The sequence below is a fragment of the Aulonocara stuartgranti genome, assembly GCF_965226115.1.
Source record: "Aulonocara stuartgranti genome assembly, chromosome: 1".
In the NCBI taxonomy this organism is placed as follows: domain Eukaryota; kingdom Metazoa; phylum Chordata; class Actinopteri; order Cichliformes; family Cichlidae; genus Aulonocara; species Aulonocara stuartgranti.
The window spans coordinates 20,247,198-20,270,179 of record NC_138939.1 but is presented as its reverse complement, the minus strand read 5'-3'; the positions used below and the strand labels follow the sequence as shown (position 1 = coordinate 20,270,179).

The 22,982-nt window shown below is 39.2% G+C and overlaps 2 protein-coding genes across 6 annotated transcripts in view; one reads left to right on the top strand and one right to left on the bottom strand.

Moving 5' to 3' along the window:
- The first annotated feature begins 2,359 nt into the window (after nucleotides 1-2,359).
- The window catches only part of dkk3a (dickkopf WNT signaling pathway inhibitor 3a), a 70,703-nt gene continuing 50,080 nt past the window's right edge, over nucleotides 2,360-22,982 (top strand). Inside the window, exons 1-2 of the mRNA XM_082530053.1 lie at nucleotides 2,360-2,662; nucleotides 4,761-4,808. The gene's annotated coding sequence lies outside the window, so the exon portion shown is untranslated. The remainder of the gene's footprint in view (nucleotides 2,663-4,760; nucleotides 4,809-22,982) is intronic.
- mical2a (microtubule associated monooxygenase, calponin and LIM domain containing 2a) overlaps nucleotides 19,035-22,982 on the bottom strand; it is a 41,526-nt gene continuing 37,578 nt past the window's right edge. For 3 of the 5 annotated variants that reach the window (XM_082529997.1, XM_082529998.1, XM_082530000.1), the window contains 4 exons: nucleotides 22,265-22,372; nucleotides 21,143-21,323; nucleotides 20,966-21,051; nucleotides 19,035-20,888 (listed from right to left, as the gene is read on the bottom strand). In XM_082529997.1, coding sequence (XP_082386123.1) covers nucleotides 20,490-20,888; nucleotides 20,966-21,051; nucleotides 21,143-21,323; nucleotides 22,265-22,372 — 774 coding nt within the window. In that variant the 3' untranslated portion in view covers nucleotides 19,035-20,489. The remainder of the gene's footprint in view (nucleotides 20,889-20,965; nucleotides 21,052-21,142; nucleotides 21,324-22,264; nucleotides 22,373-22,982) is intronic. The other 2 variants (XM_082529999.1, XM_082530001.1) reach the window with 1 other exon arrangement.

Sequence of the window (22,982 nt, the reverse complement as noted above, 5' to 3'; positions counted from 1 at the left end):
GGGGCGGTAACAGTTATGCATTGCTTCAACTGAACACAAGAATTAGGTTTGTATTATGCTTTTGTATTATGCTTTATTATGAAATTTCAGGTGCATGACGTGGGCTGCAGTGATGTAAAATCTGTAATCTTCGTTTTTAATCTTCTTACATTTTTATCAATGTAAATAAAAGCATAACACAGCCTAAAGTCGTGTTGTGTTTCTGTGCATACAAAAGTCTCTCTCCTATGCCTCTGCTCTCACTCTCAGCATTCACGCCACTTTAAGTTGAAATACTTCGGTCAGAGGACTCTTATTCGTAAGCCAATTTGGGAGCTTGGGGACACCGTAGATAATAACTTCTTAATCATTAAACGCATGCTTCAGAGAACACCAATCAAGTGCTCTGACCCAGTGAAGCTGCAGTTTTCTCTACTGCAGCCTTCATTCTTGTCTCCTGGCTTGATAAGGTTGGTCTGTGCTGTGGCATTGCTTTGATTTGAGCCTGCTCCCTCTAAGGGAGGCCATGGTGCAATAGAATGAGCCTGCTTTAGTTTATTTTACTCCATATCTGTCCTGCTGCTGCCAGTGACTGGCCTGGTCTGGTTCAGCTTGGCCTGCAACCTCTTCTAATCAGATAGCCGAGTAAGGCCAGGTGCTTTCCTGCCTCTCTGCTTTGACTGCTCAGCCAGCCCTACTGATTCACTTTATCCAGAGATAAGAGAAGGACTAGAAAGGGCCACTTACTGGTTAACTGAAAAGTTGCGGGGGAGCTACCATCTCCACCAACAAAGTCTCTGAATATTATGCTGCATTTGTGTTTCACTGCCTGCATTTGCTTTTATACATACTTTATACATCTATGTGAAAGAGTACGCACAACCAGAGGCATCTATGGCAAACATTCAGTCCTCTATTTACTGTATGATGTACCATACTTCATAGCCCTGTTTCAAAGTTCCTCTCTTTAGGTCTATTTGTCACTACTTTTATACAGTTAAAATGTTCTAGTTGTGATTTGTATCGCTTTATAATTTTTTTTCTACTATTTATATTACTTATCAAAAACTGCACCAAATTACATTAAGTGAAATAAAATTGAAGCATTATGTGTAAGACTCGTATCTAAACAGGTTTTGCAGACATTATCTCTGGTTAGAATTTTAAGATGCCAAAAATGGAGACTAAAATAATAATTACATTTTGCAGGTTTGCAATCGCTATTTTTCTTCTTATGGCACCTTATTTGTAAATATGTAAATATGACAACACAAAATTGAGCACAGCGTAAAATACTTCCTCACTGATCTGTATGAATTTATAATAACAGATAAAAGTAAAAGCTGTAGAAAGCAAATATGTAAATATGAGTGACAAACTGAAATGAATGCAGTGATGGAGATAATTACATGACACCCCCTTTGTTCTCGTTTCTTTTTTTATGTTAGGGTCTTTTCTCTTTGCCTGTGCCACTCTTGCAACCCAGATTTTACTTGTAGTACATTGCATGTATAGGGCATCTTCTTTGATGTGGACGTCATCTGCGTGGCTAACGGAATATTTAAAAAGTACTTTGAGGTGTAAAAGTAAGTATAAAAAAATATGTACATGCCAATCTTTGTGTACTTCTCTCGGGACAAAGATGCCATTATATTTCAGATGAAAGCTGCAGATTCTGTACAGAGAATTAATTTGTAAAAATCCAGATTTACACTGTCTGAACTTTACTTAATGGCCTGTACTCCACACAGTATCTCCAGTGAGATTAATTATCTTCCCTTTTGAATGAAAAGACTCAGACTTCAGCTGGTTAATTATTCCCCAGTCTGAAAGCCACAAAGCTTAGGTTACCATGGTGTTCCCCACTAGTCAAAATGAGACATCCTTTCAAACTGAAAGTTTGAATCACATGTTTACTAATCGCTTGTAAGCCAATATGTGAACATTATCTAGATGGGTGTTTTAAAGTTTCCAAGGATGTTATTCAAACTTTTTAAACGATCCATAAATATGGTGTTTTGTGTCAACAAATATTATTGTGGCTGCTATAAAAACTGAAAAATAGACAGGCAGGATGTTAGTGGCATAAATCACAAGACACTGAACTTAGAGGATGTAGTCTATTGTTTGGGTACGTTTAAGCACCACAGATTATGGTTTTTAAAAAAATCATGGTTTAGGTTGAAATATATTGAATACGCAACATCAGTCCTGTATGCTGAAAAATACAGTCAAAGGAATCCAGCAGGGCTGGACTGATAATCTGGACTACCAGGCATTTTCCCGGTTGGCTGACGCACTTCTGGGCCGATGGACCGCCCATGATAGCACTGACAGCAGCCCATTGGCTTATTTTAATTACTGAGATTTGACTGTCCAATCAAGTCTCTTAATGCAACTGGCCCCTACCCTAACTTGTAGATAGGTTTAGTGCGGAGGAAGTTGTGAAAAGGTGGAGATGAAAACCTAAGAAGCTAAAAAGGTGTCAAGTTAACCAACATGTTAGCTGCTGTTAGCCGCTGCACCATGAGCAGTAGTACCAGCAACAACTAGTAAGGCCTCACAGTCGCAGGAGGCTCCTGCTGCTAGCACCAGCTGTAGAGAAGGGAGGAAGATGAAATTAACGTAAGAAAATAGCTGCAGGGCCGTAATTCGGAAGAGAGAATGATTCAAGGACATTCAGGTAAAATGAAAGCCATTGCTAATAGTTAAAGTGTCGCTTTTAATTGTTGTCACATGTTGCATTGCAGCTAAGAATAACCCACAACAACTGTACCAACCTGATTAAAACCTAATTCAATATCTATAATCAAACAAAAATGAAATCTGTACATAATTTCTTTCTTTGTTGTTTTTAATCATGATGGGCCGCCTGGGCAAAAATGCCAGAGCCCTAGTACCTGGTGTGCTAAAATGTATCCATGTGCACTAGTATGAGAGTAAGACTAGTCTCACAATTAAGACAAAAGAAAATACAAAAAATTAATTGCACACTGTGGTATTCCAACTTTGCACCACAAAAAAAGCAAACCCACCATCCCTTTTTAAAGAGCAGGTGTGCAACCTGTTGATTTTTCCTTTCTCTTTTGCTTGTTTTTAGCCCAGCACAGCCCCTCTTGCAGTGTGTATCATAACTAGCAGTCGAGAACTCCTGGTTTACATTTATTTAACCACAATTGTAATAAATAAGGTGTCTACAAAGTTCCTTTGTTGTCTTTTTTCATATTATAGATACTGCTTCACTTTCGTCACCATGGTAAATAATAGTGCATCTCGACCATGTTACAAAGATGGGACTGATACCTAAAAACATGCTATCTCTGTCATACCATCCACTGATAAATTCACAGCTTTCAACTCAAAGGTCGATTAAATACTGTTAAACTGAGCTAAATTGACATAATGGCCATAAAGCATGCTGGCAGGGTGCCATGCTTTCACAGAGTCACTTTTTGCCAATGATAATTTATTTTATTACAGGAAGATAAAATAAATGTCAGTAACAGAACCAGTTGCCCACCACTCTGGCCATTAAACAGGACTCCCTTTAATAGCTGGTAGGTCTGTGGTTGACCATCAGTAGACTTAATAAATGAAAATCACTGCATGGAGTATTATATATTTCTGCCCTGCAGACCAGTAATACAGCAGGAGTACAGGAAGTATTGGCCATTGTAGCCGGTCACATTTAACAAACATATGTCCATACGTTTTTGGACAATGAAATTTTTGCCTCTGCACTACCAAAAAGGTTTTTAAATTAAAAAAGATTTAACTGAAGTTCAGACTTTAAGGTTTAATTCAAAGTGTTGCATTAACTATTTAGGAATTAAAACTATTATTAGACATAAAAATGTCTTCAGAGACTCAAAAGGAAATATAATTATTGTTTTTAATACTTGAGACACAAATTGCCTTTGGGGTTGTGTCGGGAATGGCGCCCAGCATAAAAATCTGCCACACCAAACATGCGGAACTGCCCACTGTGGTGATCCCCCAGGACAAGAGAGCAGCACAAAGTAGCTTTTTTCAAAAAACAAAAATATTTGAGTGAAAATCCCTTGCAGTCAATGACTGAACCCATGAGCATCCCCATATGTTGTGCTTCCTCCTTTACAATGCTCTGCCAGACCTTTACTGCAGCCGCCTTCATTTGCTTGCTCGATTGTGGGTTTCTCTGCATTTCGTTTTGTATTTAATAACTGAAAAGTTGCTCTATTGGGTTGAAACTGGGAGGCTAACCGGGCCATTGAAGAATATCCCAGTCAATCAGACAATATTTTTTACAGTCAGAGTAAAAATATTGTAAAGACACATCAGACCACATCAGTGTTTTTAGTTCTCATCGTAAAGTGCACAACAACATCACATGATATCAAACATTTCACCAGACAGTTCCTCCAATTGCTGTAGTCACATATAACATACAGCACGTCTATGCTTTTTTACTTCCTGTTTTGCTCTCTCGAACGCGTCACATCTGCAAATTCTGCTCATACAGTCATCACAAACTGTTTTTGTCCCATCATTCAGTCCCATCAAAGTTTAAAGACCAAAGGCTATTTTCAGCTGTCTGACTTTGATCCACAACTAAGAGAATGAGCCAAATGATTTGGCTTCTTAACACTTCTTTCCAGTATGTATGTCTTACAATAAATTACTTTTTTACTGTTTCTTTTAAAGCCTTATGTAGTCTCCTAGCTACATCTCTGATGTCTTGGTACAGTATGTGCCAGTACATACTGTGAGATCCTCAGGCAGATGTCTTTTGTCTGTTCCAGGGTCGCAGCTGCAAACCCCCCTTGGCTCTGGAACAATCTGCCAGATCGGTGAGTCAGTATCATCTTTTAAGTCTGATTTTAAAACATACTTTTATTTATGAAAGAACCTCCTGCTTTTACTTAAGCTTTCTTTATTTTCTTTAGGAATTTCTGTAACTTTTCTCATCAAATCATTTTTTGTGTACTTATAACATTTGACATTTTTGAATTTTTTATTATGTTGAAAAACTGTGAGTTTTTTGCCCTTAATAAAGATCATTTACTGATCATACGGTGTAAAAGCAGCAGATTTAACTCGCTTTTACTGCAGCTGCTGCACCTGCTGTGATAGGATTTCATAAACATTCATCAATAACAGAATCAAACATTTAGTTGTTTCTACACAAGCCATGAATCTAAATCATCCTCATATGCAAACATACCATACATACATACAAGTGCATAGTATGCAGAGGCCTAACAGATTGTGAAGGAGAGTGATAGCGAAATGTGTCACTCGTTGGAATTAAGTTGTCACAAAATCCTCACTAATGCAGTTCCAACTCAGATATGCCAGCGCAGCTGTTTGGGTGTTTTTATCACTATTAAACAGTGTGAGTACCTGCTTGTAGCCTACAAAGCTCTTTATCTTTGTGGCAGCTCATTTCAAAGGCCCTGCCAGCAGGACACAGACATTAAAGACAGATTGTTGCATAACCAATGTTTAAAATGTGATTATGACCAGATGTGCACTCAGATTGTATCTGAGGCGGAGGATTTTGTGATATCGCACAGATGCATGTTTTTAGAGCAAAGCTTTATGTCCTGCCTCTCGAAAACAATCAGTTCGTGCATTGTTAAATTTCTGCCATCTGGCAAAAAAAATGAATAAATAAATAAATGTTGGGGTTTGAATGAATTATCCAAATGTATATATATATATATACACATATCTGTTGAAATTATGCTTGTTTGTTTGTAATGTAGGAAAATTGTTTTAAAAGGTACAACAACACAAAATCGTAATAGTAATTTGGATGCATTTTCAAAAAATACTAAACACAAATATGCATGTCCAAACACAGAAAGCTGTGCTGTGATTTAAAAGGTCTGATAGTGGCAGAGAACACAGGAGAATAGGATTTTATAAATTCTCTTGTTCTGGAGGCCTAGCACAAATCAATAACAAACGCGTCATACAAGTTCACAAACCTAAAAGACACAAACTACTCATGGTCAGTGTCAGCGTTACCAAACGTGTCTTTTTTAGGGTGTTTTTCTTAACTGCTGCCAGAACTGCTGTTGTAGCGCATAAAGGACAGACAGGACTATGGTCTTAGTATGTGGAGAGAGGCTTATTTGATATGAATACTGTGGTATATAAAGGCAGATACAGGAGTGTAATTACATCTAATGGCTGGAAATGCTCCTGTTCAAGACATCTTGGCGTGTAATGCCTGATTATGGGTGATCATTTTCTGCTTTTTGGAGAAAAAGCACAGCATCTAGGACCTGGGCTTTTTTGATGATAGTGGTTCAGAACAATGGGCTATTGAAATGTATTGTTACTGTCCCAGCTTAAATGTCAGAGGATAAGGTTGGAAAGAAACTCCAAGGCACGATTTATACTAGCGTCTTCAAACAAAAGTAAGAGCAGCTGATATGATGCTGTGACCTGGAACTACCGTTGAGTAGCATTTTATCATGGACTCAACCATATACATACTCTGGCTACAAACTCAGGAGTTTCACCTGCAAAGAAATGATTTATTCTCGTCATCTACTGTCCACATATGACATGAAATGCTAATGATATTTTAAAGGAGAACTGCCACACAAAAAATATCCCTTCAGTGGTTAAAAGTAGGATACACTAAAACAGAAAAAAGCCAGGGTTTATTGAACTCTCCATCCATTTTCATCCGCTTATCCAATTCAGGTGCCCATCCCAGCTATAGGACGAGAGGATAGGACGCAGCAAGGCTAACATAGAGAGAAACACAACCTTTTATACTCACATTCACACCAATGCCATAACATGTTCTGTCATAAGTGTGACAGAACATGCTGCAAGTAGACAGCATACATAAGTTTATAACATTGTAGCTAGAGATAAACATGGCCCTTTGCAACAGCAAGGATCTTGGACCATATATATATATGTGTGTGTGTGTGTGTGTGTGTGTGTGTGTGTGTGTGTGTGTATATGTGTATATCTTTAAAGAGGAGTAAAGGTGCCCAGGTTCAGTGACTGCAAAACAAGCCCCCATCATCACCCCTCCACCTCCATACATGACAGCTGCTGTGAGGTGTTTGTGCTCATATGCTGTGTTTGATTTATGGAACTGTATATTATTTTGGTCTCATCTACCTAAGAGACATTATTTAGTCAGATGCAACCCTTGCAAACAATGTTCCTGTAACAGCTGCCATAGGGCGAGGATGATAGTAATAATAATTATAATTATTTAGCTCAAACTAGAAGTGTATAGAGTTGTCAGTAGACCACCCTCACTACAAAGAGGGCATGTGAAGGTACTCTGTGTGATAAATGAATACATTTGTGGCTATGTGGCTAAAAAGATTATTCAATTAAAGTCAAGGAGAAATGTAACTATTTGTACAAGTCTCTCTTTGTAAGACTATGAAGTCATGCAAAACAGAAACCTAATGACAGACAGCTATCACTGAGGACCTGCTGAACCAGCTGCTGAGGTTCATGCTGCTGGTTTACGGTCAGTGTTTTTAATAATGAAGAGCAATCTCTCCATAAAGCTGTTCAGGACAAAAAAATTGTTTCTGCTTGTGAGTTTATATTGTTGCGTATAGTTCAAAGTTCGACTGAGGACAAACCTGTTCTTCTAACACTGTACACATCAGTAAAGCTAATGGTCTTCTTTTATGTTTTTCATCATAGTCGACTGCATTTGATGAATTGTACATCAACTTATGAGCCATGCAGGAACACAGAAGAGAGAGGAGAGATTAAATAAATAATGGCATTTTGATCAGCCCGCCAGAAAGGCCAGACGTGAACAAAGAGGTTTGGAGAGCTAGATTTAAAAATTTGTGTCAGGGCTGATGGATATGTGGTCATCTTCTGCTTCCACAGTAGAGGAAGAGGCATGCTTATGCAGCCAAAGCCCACATAGTCCAGCACCAAGCCAGCACCTCCTTGCTGTATTGCGCTAATCTGATTTGCTTTTAACACTGAAATTTGCCTTGAATAATTAAGGAAACTAAAATCTCATTCATACAGGAAAAGCTAAGCTTTGTGTGTTCTTTTAATCATTCAAGTGATGGAGAGCAGATGGTATACATCAAGTGTGAGGACTTTCCGTGCAGCACTTTCATTTATCTATTTATCTATCTACCTACCTACCTACCTACCTACCTACCTACCTACCTACCTACCTACAAACTGAAGCAAAAATCACATCCAGCTGCATATTTCGCATTAAAGGACAAGCTGCAGAGGCTCAATTTGAGCAGGTTGATGGATTTTTTTTTGGTTCAAATAAAGGCAAAAAATTTTGAAGGATTTTGTTTTGCTGAAGGCTGTTTTAAAAATGCAGTCCCGGATGTTTGTGTTATGCTTCGATCACCAGTTAAATTCGGAAGAGGCACCATACGATTTGTTCAAGGATATGCCTCAACCTTTTGTTTTGTTTTTTGTTAAAACATTCAGTTAATAAAGTGTACACTGCTTATTTTTGAACTGATGCGAAGACATTTTAAAGAAAGAAAGAAAAAAGGAAGTCCAGTTCTTGGCTGCAAAGCAGATTATTGGGTGAATTTAAAAAATGTAAAAAGAGAGAAATTATTAATTATGTGCATCATAGTTTTCTTTTAACTATTTTTTTTACCACCAATTAATTGAATTTTTCCCTTTCATTCCTTAACATTCCTGCTTCTTTGTAGTTCTGTAATTAAATGAATTAATTTCACAATTTGCAGATAAAGTTTTGCTGCATTTGGCTCTATATATTCTGAGGCTTGGCAAATGGCAAATACCCTTTCACTACGTTTTCCTCCTTACAGTTTATTGATGAACTGTAAATTATTTTGCATAATTTGATGAAACTGAATTTCAGAATTGCAGACTATGAAGTAGGAAAAATGAAATCCTATATTCCAGGTTTATTAAATAACTGATCCAGAAACAGTCTGAATAATTTTAACATTGAACAGATTGAAGATCACATGTCCCTAAAAAAAGGAAAGAACTATGCAGCATGTAGTTTTTCAAGATACGTGAGTATTAAGTGCAGCGCTCCAACTCCAGTTAGGGAAATGCTTCTTTTTCCAAAATTGATACAAAAGCTGTTCAAGCCTGGTTTCTGGTCTGTGATGACTGGCTCAACACCACCTACAGTATATAAACTCAGCTTTGGCCTGTAGATTATAAATTATAGATGAGATTGAAAACAGAGTTTGGATTTTGAATTTTATTTAAACTCTTCTAGCAATACGAGATAGGACATTGCAAGTTTCCCACTCACTGAGCAGTAATATGTGTATACCATGTGACTTTGTCCTGCCATGTGATTGTGATTTAAGACATTATGTTTTTCTAAAGGGCATTTCCTATTGGCTTTTATGTGTCTCATCAAACAGGCTGAAGCAGAAGCAGGATACAGACACAGAGGAGCCTCTTTGAACGGCAGCATCGCCGCGCTTAAGACAACAAGCACTGCCTTAAATGCATCTCTCAGTGTCCTGTTATTTTCTGTGGGAAAGTCAGACTGGACCCAAGATGCTGCTTATCTGAGGTTTCAAATTTATTGGATTAGTCTGTTTTCTTACATATGACAATATGTAAGCCATAGCTTTTAGTTCTTTTGTTGCGCTGTAGCTGTTTGAATCCTTTTTTTCTGTGATGACAGCAGCTTCTTATCAATTTTCAATTTTTTACTTCGAATTCCTTCTCAATAACTATATTAAAAATGTTGAAAGTATGGGGAAATCTTCTAAAATGACAGCTGTTTGCTCCACTTCGTGTTGTAGAGGTGGATTTTCTTCTCAGAGGAAATGTAAATGTTCAGATAGTTTATTTACTCTGGCAGCCTGGCGTATATCTCCTCCATCTGGTGAATTGCGTTTGACTGTTTAAAAGGATGATTTGCGTGAAAGGGCTAAAATAATGGCATTATATTTTTAGATTCATCTCGTCCCGGCTTTGCTGTTTTTTTTCATCAACTTTCACAGCTTCTGTAATTTCAGTGCAATTTCAGGCTCTGATTGCTCTGTTGCTTGAATGCTAATCATTGCTAGTGTATAACTTCATTTCTTTTTGGCTCTTTATGCATTTAAGGAAATGTCATTTAATAAAGAAAATGAAAAAGTTCGAAGAGGTTTGTAAACAGATTGCACTCCTCAGAGATGCGCACACAACAACGACGCGGGGACGTCTGCTTCTGCAGGACCGTGCTTTACAAAACAACTCTTCAGAGCGCTGCACCCCAGCTGCCTATTTGATTTGATTTTTTTTTTTTCATGAAAAAAAATGTTCTGTGCCTTTATGAGGACATCTTGGCTGACATTTGTCTGAGCGTAGGCTTTTTTTAAAAATATTTTATCAAAGGTTTCTTTCAAATTTAATTGAAATATTTAGTAAATATGAGTTGTTAATACACCTTGACTCCTCAGAGCTGTTTTTGATGTTATAACAATCACATAAAAATAATTAAATTGAGCTCTCTCAAACAACTCCCTTGGAGCTTCAGCAAGTAATCACATACTGAACATATTTCTGCTAATGACAAAACCCACTGAAGCTTATTATGTGACCTTAGTACCTGCGCTATTGTCCGTGTCCTGTATTCAAGTATTTTGTGTGGCTAAAAGTGTGTGTGTGTGTGTGTGTGTGTGTGTGTGTGTGTGTGTGTGTGTGTGTGTTCTGTGCTCACAGTACTTATGGCTGCAGTATTTATATTTGTGTCCGCTAGGGGGCAGCAAAAATGACACACACTTATTGAGCAGCACTCAACTCCTTTAAGGTCTTTCAGTCTGATCCTTATGAGCAAAATTATAATTTTACTCTTTTACTTTTTAAATGTTTTTGCTTTATTTGAATGTGTTTATTGCCTAATAGACTTCCGAGAGATCTATCTGATTTTTTTATCTCCTACATTTGACATTTGAAATCACTTTTTTTCATAATTAATTTGTTTCATTGTTTAGAATTCGCTTTAGAATTAAAAACTGTTTTTTTGTATCACATTTCCACACAAAAACACAAGATAAACATTTTTCTATGGCCCTCAGATTTTTGTTAAAATGAAATGTGCAAAGAGTTTTAATTTAAACATGAGAAAAGTGTGTCAAACCTAAAATAACCAAGTTTCAAGAAGTTTATCTTCTTCCCTTACCTCAAGTCTAAATATGAAAGTTGACCTGACATGCAAACAGAATTTTATGACATTTCAATGATCTTGTTGGCATTTTTTTTAAGTGTAATATGTTTTTATTTTCAACGAGGGAGAAAAACAACATATAACTGTAAGATGTTCCTGCTAGGTAGACCTGGGCAAATCAGAAAGGATCAGAAAGTGACCTAATTTATATGGCAGTAAAACGTCCAAAGAAAAATACAAAAGAGTCAGTGAAATATAAAAATAAAAATAAAATATGTAAGGAACGCATGAAAACCGGAGAGCAAAGCAGGGGAGCAAAATAAATATGAATGAAGGACAAATACTAAATACAAAAACAAGAAAGACATTACATGATCCAGAGGAACTGCGTGGACTGAAGAGGTGGGAATAATAAAGCCAAGATAGAAACCAACAATAACACAAAAAAGAAACGAATCACAGAAATAATAGTCAACAAGAAGTCAAAATGTGCAGAAAAAAATTCAAAGAACTTGAATTTTCACTAATATAAACCAAACCACCAGACTGCAAACCACAAAATCATAGCAAATTCCAGAGATCACGATTCTTCTAATCTGTATAATTGAATGTGTTTGTGTAAAAAAAAAAAAAATCACATTGCACACACTTTATTACTCCAGTGGGCCATTCTGACCCATAGCTATGGGGCTGATTACTGATAATAAGACCTATTCAGTGGACCAATAACATTCAGTGCGAGCTCCAATCGAAGTATTTTCACATTCCTTTACAACATTTTCACTCTTTAAAATTCAAGCTCACGTAAAGCTCTTATTTTTTGTCTATGCGGAATCGCTCAGCTCTTTTTTTGAAAGCAGGGGTTTAAAGTGCTTACAAAATCTATGAATATTCAAATAAAAGTATGTTAATTCAACATGTTTTATACAAAGAAAAAAATGTCATCTTTAAAATGGGATTAAATACTATTATTATAAAGTTATTCATAAATGATAATGTCACGGTGCCTCTCAAATGTTCAGTATCCATCAAATTAAAGATTCTCTGACTGTCAATGAAGCCTCTACAAAGCAAAAGTTCCCCATTTTTTCCTGTGCAACAACACACTGACCTTCTCTGTCCTAAAATCAATTTACTCTAAATTACTTTTCTGTTCCTGTGTAATGGCTCGTGTCCATCTAATGTTGTGGCTTATACCTAAGTAATTGCTAAGTAGTTGTGAACGTAGTCTTTGCCCTTTATCTTTTAGTGAAGCAACATTTAGAAGAATAAAATTCCACATAGTGATATGTAAAAAGAAAGCTTTCAAGGGATGCAAGTATGACCTTACTATTTCCATAGGAATAAAGAGGCTAAGTGATAACTAAATGCACTTGATTAATTGATCCTCAGTAAGTGTGACCGTCTGTATAAAAGCAGATGTTTTGGCAGTTTGCTGGTCTGGAGAATTCAACATGTCTGTGAAGCACAATGGCACAATGTTCCCAGGAGTGGACGTCTTAGCGAATTCAACGCAAGGTCAACGTTCAATTTCAGAACTGAGAGAAACTGCAAAAAAAAAAAAAAAAAAAACCCCAAGAGCTACATCTCAGGTCTCAATTAGTCTGAAAAATGTGGGACAAACAAGACAAAAGTGGAAATGTTTGGCCATGATGCACTGCACCAAACACAATGTATCAGCACAACCTCATACCAACTTTCAATGTTCTGGGTTTGGACACCTTGCAGTTGACAATGAACTTCTCTGTATACCAGAGTATTTTAGAGTCAAATGTGAGCTGTCTGTCTGACAGATGCCAAAACTGAGTCAAATGATCCAGAGCAGAGCAGCGTGTTGCAATGACCCAGCCAAAGTCCAGACCTCAATGGGATTGAAATGCTGCAGTGGGAGAGCTGTGTATGAATAAATGTGTTTAAATCTCATAGAACTGAAGCTACGTTATAAAGAAGAGTGAGCCTGAATTCCTCCACTGATAAAATCACACAGAAAAGGATTGCTTCCAGTTTTTGCTGCTAAAGGTGGTTCTACAAGCTACTGAATCGTGCAGAGTACTTAGTTTTTCACAGGGCTTCAAACATATCTATGAAAAGCTGTTTTTAAGATTGCATACATCGCTTGTCCATCGCCCACGTCTTACACACTACTCTCAGCCACGTGGACAAGAAACAGGGTAACTATGTGCGAATGCTGTTTGTTGATTACAGTTCAGCGTTTAACACAATAGTGCCCTGCAGACTGTTCACAAAGCTGAGGGATCTGGGACTTAACAGCCGTCTGTGTGCATGGGTGTTGGACTTCCTCACTGGCAGAACTCAGGTGGTGAGGGTGGGCAGGTGCTTCTCCAACAGCATCACCATCAACACAGGAGCACCTCAGGGATGTGTCCTCTCGCCACTGCTCTACTCCCTCTACACTTCAGACTGTGTGGCCACCCATGGCTCCAACACCATTGTGAAGTTTGCTGACGACACAGTGGTGTTGGGTGCCATCTCCAACAACAATGAGGCGGCCTACATGGATGAAGTGAAGAATCTGGCATCGTGGTGCCAGGACAACCACCTTCAGCTGAACGTCAGCAAGACCAAGGAGCTGGTGGTGGACTTCAGAAGGGGTCAGCACAGAGACTACAAGCCCATCATCATCAATGGAGCTCCAGTGGAGAGGGTGCAGTCCTTCAAGTATCTTGGTGTCCACATCTCCTCAGACCTGACATGGGCTGCCCACATTCAGGTCCAGACCAAAAAGGCTAGGCAGTGCCTGTATCACCTACGACAACTGAGGAAGTTCAGGGTCTCTCCAAAGATCCTCAGGATTTTCTATACAGGTGCTGTGGAGAGCATCCTCACACAGAACATGACATCGTGGTTCGGGAACAGCTGTGTGAAGGACCAAAAAGCTCTCCAGAGAGTGATCCGTACAGCAGAACGCTGCTGCAGGATTGCTCTCCCCCCGCTTCAGGACACCTACACCAGGAGATGCCGGACTAGAGCAGCGCAGATACTGAAGGACCCGTCCCATCCTGGCAACAAACTGTTCCAACTTCTGCAATCTGGTAGAAGGTTCCGCATCTTCCGGGCAAGGACAGAGAGACTCAAGAGGAGCTTCTATCCCCAAGCCATCCGTGCCCTAAACACACACACCCGCCCTCTCACATCATCTATAATTGACTGAGACAGGACTCTTCCAGACACTAAACCAAGGAACAATGTACATTTCAATTCCTTTAATTTTAAATATGTTTATATTGTCTATCCTGTAAAATAGTCAGATGTCTATTCATATTAATGTACAGAATTCACCTGCTTGCTGCTACTACTGCACATTCACCCAGTGCATATAGCATATACTATATATATATATATATATATATATATATATATATATATATATATATATATATATATATATATATACGATTCTGCCCCCTCTCCCCTCTCTCCTCCACGGTCTCACTGAACTCTGTCACACACACACACACACACTCTGACTCACTCACTGGCCTGCACCAGTTACCAGTCACTTTGTGGAGCATTGGTCTGCCATTACCTCATAAGACTCTGTTCTTACACTATCTCTTACCGTACATTACTAAATCTCCATTTGCACTATTTGCCTATTTGCACTACTCTGCCTGGTTTACACCCAATGTCATTTACCCATTATATTGTATATTGTATAGCTTTCTTGTTATATGTAAAATTGTATTGTATTTATTTAAATTTTTACTTTTTAATTATTTTACCTGCATTTTTTAATCACTCTTATATTTAAATGTTCATTTGCTATTTTATCTAGGGATTGAGAGTAACGTAGTTTCTATTCTCTGTATGTCCTGTACATGTGGCAGAATTGACAATAAAGTTGACTTTGACTTTGATAAAACAAAAAAACACCCAGCACGCCCCTGCGGGCGGTTTATCCTTCAAGCTCGGGTCCTCTACCAGAGGCCTGGGAGCTTGAGGGTCCTGCGCAGTATCTTAGCTGTTCCCAGGACTGCGCTCTTCTGGACAGAGATCTGTTATTCCCGGGATCTGCTGGAGCCACTCGCCTAGCTTGGGAGTCACCGCACCTAGTGCTCCGATTACCACGGGGACCACCGTTACCTTCACCCTCCACATCCTCTCGAGCTCTTCTCTGAGCCCTTGGTATTTCTCCAGCTTCTCGTGTTCCTTCTTCCTGATATTGCTGTCATTCGGAACCGCTACATCGATCACTACGGCCGTCTTCTTCTGTTTGTCTACCACCACTATGTCCGGTTGGTTAGCCACCACCATTTTGTCGGTCTGTATCTGGAAGTCCCACAGGATCTTAGCTCGGTCATTCTCCACCACCCTTGGGGGCATCTCCCATTTTGACCTCGGGACTTCCAGGTTATACTCGGCACAGATGTTCCTGTACACTATGCCGGCCACTTGGTTATGGCGTTCCATGTATGCCTTGCCTGCTAGCATCTTGCACCCTGCTGTTATGTGCTGGATTGTCTCTGGGGCATCTTTACACAGCCTGCACCTGGGGTCTTGCCTGGTGTGATAGACCCCAGCCTCTATGGATCTTGTGCTCAGAGCTTGTTCTTGTGCTGCCATGATTAGTGCCTCTGTGCTGTCTTTCAGTCCAGCCACTGGTAGGATTTCTGGATATCAGCCACCTCCTCTATCTGCCGGTGGTACATACCGTGCAGGGGCCTGTCCTTCCATGATGGTTCCTCGTCTGTCTATATATATATATATATATATATATATATATATATATATATATATATATATATATATATATATATATAAAATGTTCTTCCTCTACACCCCCCCCCAATTTTTTGCACATGTCGAGGAGCGTGTCAGGCTACATTTCACTGTGTGTTATACTTGTATAACTATGCATGTGACAAATAAAGAACCTTGAACCTTGTTCTTTTTAAAGTGAACATTTTTTGGCTTCACTGCTGTGTATTTTTTAAATGACACGGTCTTCATCTGAAAAGATGAACACACTTTTTAAAGCCAAGGACTTTTTAGTTCACTTATCTACTTTTTGCAAGCATCTTTTTTTCATTTTTCGCTGAGCAGTCAATGGCAGCTTAACCTCTGAGACCTACAGTTTTCAGAGGCATGAGAGAGCACTTTGCTTTCGAGATTGATTAATGAAGAGACAGAATGTATTGTGTACATCAAAAACCAGATGTAATTCAAGTTATTCAAGAAAGGCAGAGGTTAGTACAAAAAAAAAATTCTACATTTCTGAGAATATTCACTGAAATGCAACAGGCTTCTTTAAAGGTGACATGCTATGCTCATTTCCAGCACCCTCCTTTGAATTATGTCTACCGGTGGTTCTTTGCAAACACGATTCACAGTTCATTATGTGTTTTACACTGGATCTTGGCTGCCCATTGCAAACAGAAGGTGTGAACAGCAGGTGGCTGAGGCTGCTGTGCTCACAGACAGAGATGAGTTAATAAACATATTTATGATATTAGATACAGAGGCAGTGGTGGACTTGTTTAATATGAGCATTGTGTGAGTGCTCAGAAGCTATATGACAAAAAATAAGGAACGGTGTAATAGGTCAGACTTAATTTTGCCATGTATATATATATTTATAGCAGCTTTAATTGCTTTATTTTTAGTTTGTTTAATGTTCTTTTGTTGGACTGAAAAGATAATGCCTGATATTAGAAGTCGTGCTGTCAGAATCACTCTGGCCCATTATGACATGGATACAGGATGTCTGGCACCAGGATGTAGCACATTCATGTCCTGTGGGTTGTAGAATGGCTCCTCTTTGGATCCTGCTTGCTCTTGTGCATCCTGCAGCACAGTCTGATTAGTATTTGGGAAATTTGGAGGCACTACGTATTTGACTGGCTTGCAACAAAGTTTAGGTGGCTGATGTGAGTCTAGGGACCCAAAGTTTCCCAGCAAAACAAAGTGTACACCATACTGACTGTATGTGACCATCAAGGTAGAAAAACATTCATCATATCAAAAGTTAGCAGTCACTACTGTGTATTTACTCTGCAATAGAACCTGCAATAAAACTTGAAGTCCCTTTTTAGTGATGAGTGGATGAGGTGATGGCTTTCTTCTGTGGCGACTTCTTCAAGTCAAAGAAAACAGACTTTTAAAAAGAAATCTGCACATGCCCGGCTGTTCTTTATAGTCTGCAAGTTCAACTGATTCTGAGTAGAGAAAAACTAAGACATATCTAAGAGATCTTTGTACACTTTTATGCATGCATGAAAAAGCTGGGAACAAGAAAGAAAAATAGCATTAATTTAACAGCCGTTTTTTCAGCGTATAGTGTTGTGTTTGTCATATCGGCACTAATAAATCAAAGAAAAGAAGTCTGCTTCTAAATCTCATGAACTGAACAAGAGAATCTCTCTTTAACAGGCATTACCGTGTACTGACAATAATAAGAAAATGTGCCTCATCCATCATTATCATCCTAAAACAAGCTTTTAGAGGCCGACCAGCAAAGAGACATGTAAAGGGAAAGATATCACTTATTGAGAAAATTTGTTAGTTTGTTGCCTGAGACTTAAGGTGTAGACCTCAAAGGGATTTAAAAAAATTCTTATTCTTTACTAAACACACAAACCAAAATTACTGATGAGACTAATATGCATGACTCTGGCTCATCCACCATGGTGGATTAGAACGTCAGTTGCTTATCTGTGCCTATACCACAGTAGGACTAGGAGTAAGGGATATGATTATTATTAGTTAAATGAACAACATTTCTCTCAAACGTTAAATACGTTGGTTTGAAAACAGATCGTAGTTCTTTGCCCCTGTTGTCAGATCATCATGGAAAGGCTTCGAGAATAATGCCTTTATTACCAGTCTGATGTGATGCCATCTGGAGCTGGAGGTTTTTGAAGCCTCACCTTCCGGCCGCCACTGCCAAATTTTAGGTGTAGCTCTCATGGACTCATTCTACAGTAACTGCATAAACACATGAGTCAGCTGTGTGCTTTTCCCTTTCTTCCACAGAGGAGGAATCACGGTCACAGTTTGGATGCTTGTGTTGCTTGCACTTCAGGTATGTCGCGCAAGTGGTGGATAACGTAGCATTGAGCTGCCCATCTCCAGCGGAGACGGGAAGAACAGGCTGAAGAGGTCTTCCCAGAGTACTTCTCTTTAAATCCTCACTCACATTTTTTTTTTTTTAAATCAAATACATCTTTTGATTTAATTGATACTCATTCAAGTGACAACTCTTGCCGGTCTGGAGCTGGAAGGGATATTTTTCACACTCCCCAACTCCTGTAAGGAGACGCTGATGGAAGCTCGCCTTTAAAATACAACATCAGCTCAATGAAACATAATTCCAAAAAAAGGGTGCACTGTTAAATGTTGACTTTAGAAACATGTAATCTCACCTCAAGGTTCAATATGTACAGAAGCTATTCTGGAGCAACAAAAGCAACACTTTTTCCCCTCATGTTTAGATTAAATTTGAGTTGGAAATGTTACTCTTCACCTTGAAAGCAGTAGTTTATTTGAACGACTAAGGTATCCATGAGAAGAAGAAGAAAACACTCCAAAAAAGACTAAGACCTTGTGGTGAGATCGGAATAAAAAAAAGTTACATGAACTTATTTGCTCTTTGCTTCTTTGCAGAGGTCTCAAACCATGCTGAATTAGTACTAGTTCATTCCCAAAAACTGTTGATTAGTCCTGACCTTAGCTTAGCTTAAACTTAGTGTCACTTCAAAGAAAATATTATTTCAGCACTAAAACCGCTGATATGTGATATCAGCATCTACAGCCTCACATTGATGCAACCATGCAGGTGATCACCTTTAAAAAGTCATTTCTCCTAACCACCCGATTGTCTCACAGGCTTCATAAAAGGCGTCCGCTGAATGAGAGGAAAAGAGAAGCACGAACTGATAAAAAAAAAATGACAACATGAAGGCAAATAAACACAGCACAGTGCACAAAGATAGAAAATGTTTATGAAAACGATGCACAATACTGACATTCAGAGTTAATGCTGGCACCGTTGTGCATGTTACAGTTTGCTCGACCGTCAACTTGCTAAACAGAAGCAAGTCCAGTTAGTTTGCTTGAAAACTGTTCTTTGGTATTAAAAAACAAAACAAAACATGTTTTCCACCTGCACAGCACGGAAAATAAGATCACACGATTCTGTAATTTAACACAAACTATAAGGCAGCAGAGAGCAAAACACAAACATAGTGTCATCAAACGCTCACGATAATGCCAGACGATTTTCAAATCCTTAAAAATTACTCTAAAGTGCTTCACGAGCATCAATAGATTGTCTAAATAGGAAGCAACTATGTGGCTTCTAGTCAGAGAGGTTTACAGTTGATTGTCCGACATCGTGCTTTCAGATTACAGCAAGAGCGGCAAGCACATTCAAACGCATCACAGCGTGCTCACCGCTTCTATTGTCTACAGCAAAACGGAAAATCTCTCCGTTCCGGTGGAGCCACCCTGTGCTGCTGACCCTGTGTTTCCTGTTTTTCCTCAGTTAGACCACATATTAACCTGTTCGGTTATTTTAAATTTAATTGCGGCTATAATTTTACCACATTTCTATATATTTTGTTCTGAGTGAACAGCAGATGGCAGCAAAGTTGAACTAAATATCTAAAAGTATTTAGGACAGTCCATAGTGTCAAATATCCTTTGGTGTTATCCAAAAAAATAATAAAAAAATAGTTGTTGAGAGTAAACAGAGAGTTTGTTTTATAAAGTGATAGTAAAAAAACCTGCTTACATGACTGTTAAAAGACATGCCTGCATACATATTAAAATGTCTTTAGTACATATGCATAGTCAAATGAAAGCCTGCCTTGCAGTCACTGTTAATATGAGAACAGGCTTTTGTCAAATGTGACAAATGTGTCTGCTGCTACATTGATATGGCAGTTCTCAAAGTTAAAGTGCATCAAGTTAGTCAGTCATAATCCCAGTTAACTGCAGGGCCAGTTTCACGAGTAAGTTTGTAAAAAGTTAGCCTAATAGGCTCCAATGTTCTGATCATGGCTTGTTTGATTTACTTGCCTATTTACTCTTTAACCTATGTGTCCAATATATTATAACAGTTCACTCATCAAACCCACTGCAAAATTATTTGGTGCAGTTTTCCTTGCTTGACAAACTACCCCAAAGTAAACTACTAAAAGTAAACCAAAATTCTTTTTGCATAAGTAGCCTACAGTGTGTCTTCTTTGGCTAGTGCACACCCAGCACACCCACACATCTAACATCTACCTACAGTGTCATCATAAAAAGTAAGTAAACATCAGGAAGGTGCTTGTGCACATGTACAAAATGATAACAGGTTGAGGACGCTGCAACTAATGAACTCCTCGGCCTCTGGTTTAATGTTGAGGGTTAAATTTTTGCAGCTGAAAGTCTAGATTATCCTCTGCCTGATATGTTCCTGCAGCCAAAGCAGTAAAGGCTCTAAAGAGCTCGGCCCATCAGGCACAGCCTCTGTGTACATCTGCAGCAGTACTTCTTGTAAAACAAACAGCAGTGGCAAGCTCATGCTCAGTAGCTCATACAGCAACGTGTAGTCCTGTGCGTTGTCTCTCAGGTGGCCGGTAAAGGCCCGTGCTGCATGACACGCGCGCTGGGACAGATACCGGGGGGCGTTGCACACAGCACGAGTCACACTCAGAGGCCAGCTCAGCTGTTTCCTCATGAACGAGCTGAAGGTACCTGCTGCGGGTTCACTCTGCAGGTCTGCCGGACTGCTGGAGGGGGTGATATCTTCATCAGTAGGACGGTGCTCCTGAATGCTATCACGATTCTAAGAAGGAGGTGATGGGAGGAGAAGTTAGACACCTTGCATCCATCATTGTCAGAGGAAGGTGGATAAATACGCACAGGTCTCACTGAGGGTAGAGAGAAAGTCCTCCGTATGCTCGTCCCATTGTTCCGCTGATCAAAATGCAGTTTGCAGTAGAGTTTCCCTGTAAGATCAAAGTGAAGGTCAAGATGAGCCATTTCAGTTATTCTGTGCCATGTAGGTAATATGTGGCTACGCCATTTGGAGAAGCATACCCTCTTCAGAGTGGAAAGCATGCGCTCCCTGTCGAAGAACAGAGCTGCAGGTCGAACAGCGGAAACACTCCCTGTGGAAGTAAAGCCCCTCGGTGCAGATCCTCTCCACCATATAAACACGCTTCTGACACGAGTGACACTTGTCACCCGACGGGGGAAACGCCCTTCGTACTGAGCCGCCCTGGGAAAACAGCAAAATCATACAAGTGAATTTTAGATCTGTCACTATAACTGACACACTGAGGCTGAGTCTCAGCTTCCTTTTCAATGATCCTGCCCTTATGTACTTACTTACTCATGTGTACCCACTGGTTGTAAAACACAAATACTTGATTATAATTACCTACCAGGAGTTGTTCCTTTATACTCTACTAGTGTAACTCTTGCTATAATATCTGGCTGTTATAACGGCATCCAATTTACATATTTTTCTCTCTGGCCTGCAGCGCTCCTTTTCCACCTCCAGCAGTTTCTTCCCAAGCTACAATGAAATACGTAAATGGATTAATCCTGTACCTTTCAGTAGAAAAGTCGGAAAAGGTAGCGTCAACACACAACAGTGACTGTGCAGATGACCAATTTTAGCTTTTCCGTTGTTTACGTTCCCTTATGCTAATTTGGATTGTAAAGTTGGGGCTGTTCTGACTTTCTAAACTGGACTTCCAACTTCCAACTATAAATGGTGCACACCATATTAACACTACAGGCCAGGAGTAAAACACATAAACTGGATATTTGGGGGGGTTGAAATGGGCTTTTTAAGTTGGAGACAGCTTTTTGGGGAAGGGTGGAGCAGAGAAACCCTAAGAGTGAAACCACAAGAGTACACACTTCTGTCCTCTGAGGACTGCCAGTAATTAAAAGCAAAGGGCAGAAACAGCAGTTCAAGCAAAGCTCTCATGCAAAGCACATGACAATAATAGAAATCTGAGGTTAAAGTACTTCTTTTTTTCTATTGAAACAAAGAATAAACACACTAGAAAACTAATGAACGATGGAGAGCACTGCAAACATGCCACAACTGTGTCCTAAAACACGTGCAAATGAGGACACTTTGAGGGGCAGGGAGCACAGAGACACACAGGATAGTGTGGGATCACACATCAAGCTGGAGATATTCACCTTAAGTACATCAGAACCGTTTCCTGGGAACAACCCGCTAAGGTGGATGGCTTTTTCCTTTATACTCTTTGCATGAAACTCTCTAACCTGTTGTGTCTGAGCTTTTTTCTGCAGGATGGCAAAAGAAAAGTCATCAGTTCATCCAACAACCCTTTTTGTGTGCGCAGGCAAAATTAGGCAGACTAATAAATGCTTAATAAGCACTGCGCACACAAGTGATGACAGACCTTTCTATCGTCTTCTCAACGAGAAGCAGGATTCGACAGCTAAGTGTCTATTGTCAAGAGGAGAACAAAGACGTCGCAGTTTGAAAAGCCGCCCTATTATATTAATTTCACACCTGAGTTGATGTAATTACTCAAACTGTATGGGAACAGAAAACCGGGATAGTCACACAGTCCTGGCAGAGAAATGAGAGACTAGTATATGAGTTCAACCAAAGTCATGAATGAAAAGGACAATTACTCATTTTCAGATTAGACTAAAATAATGATGTAATTTATCTCAACATTAATAACACAGGCGTGGGTAAAATATCTGAAGCCAGCAGCTTAAAGGAACATTTTCACATAGCGGCTGACCTATATTTGAAAATACACATGTCCAAAGCAGTCAGATTGGACATTAAACAGTCTCTAATCAGTCAGTTCCATAGTGTAAAGTCTGTATGATGTCTGAACAAGAGGCGACACTTAAACCAATCAACATGTAAATAAGG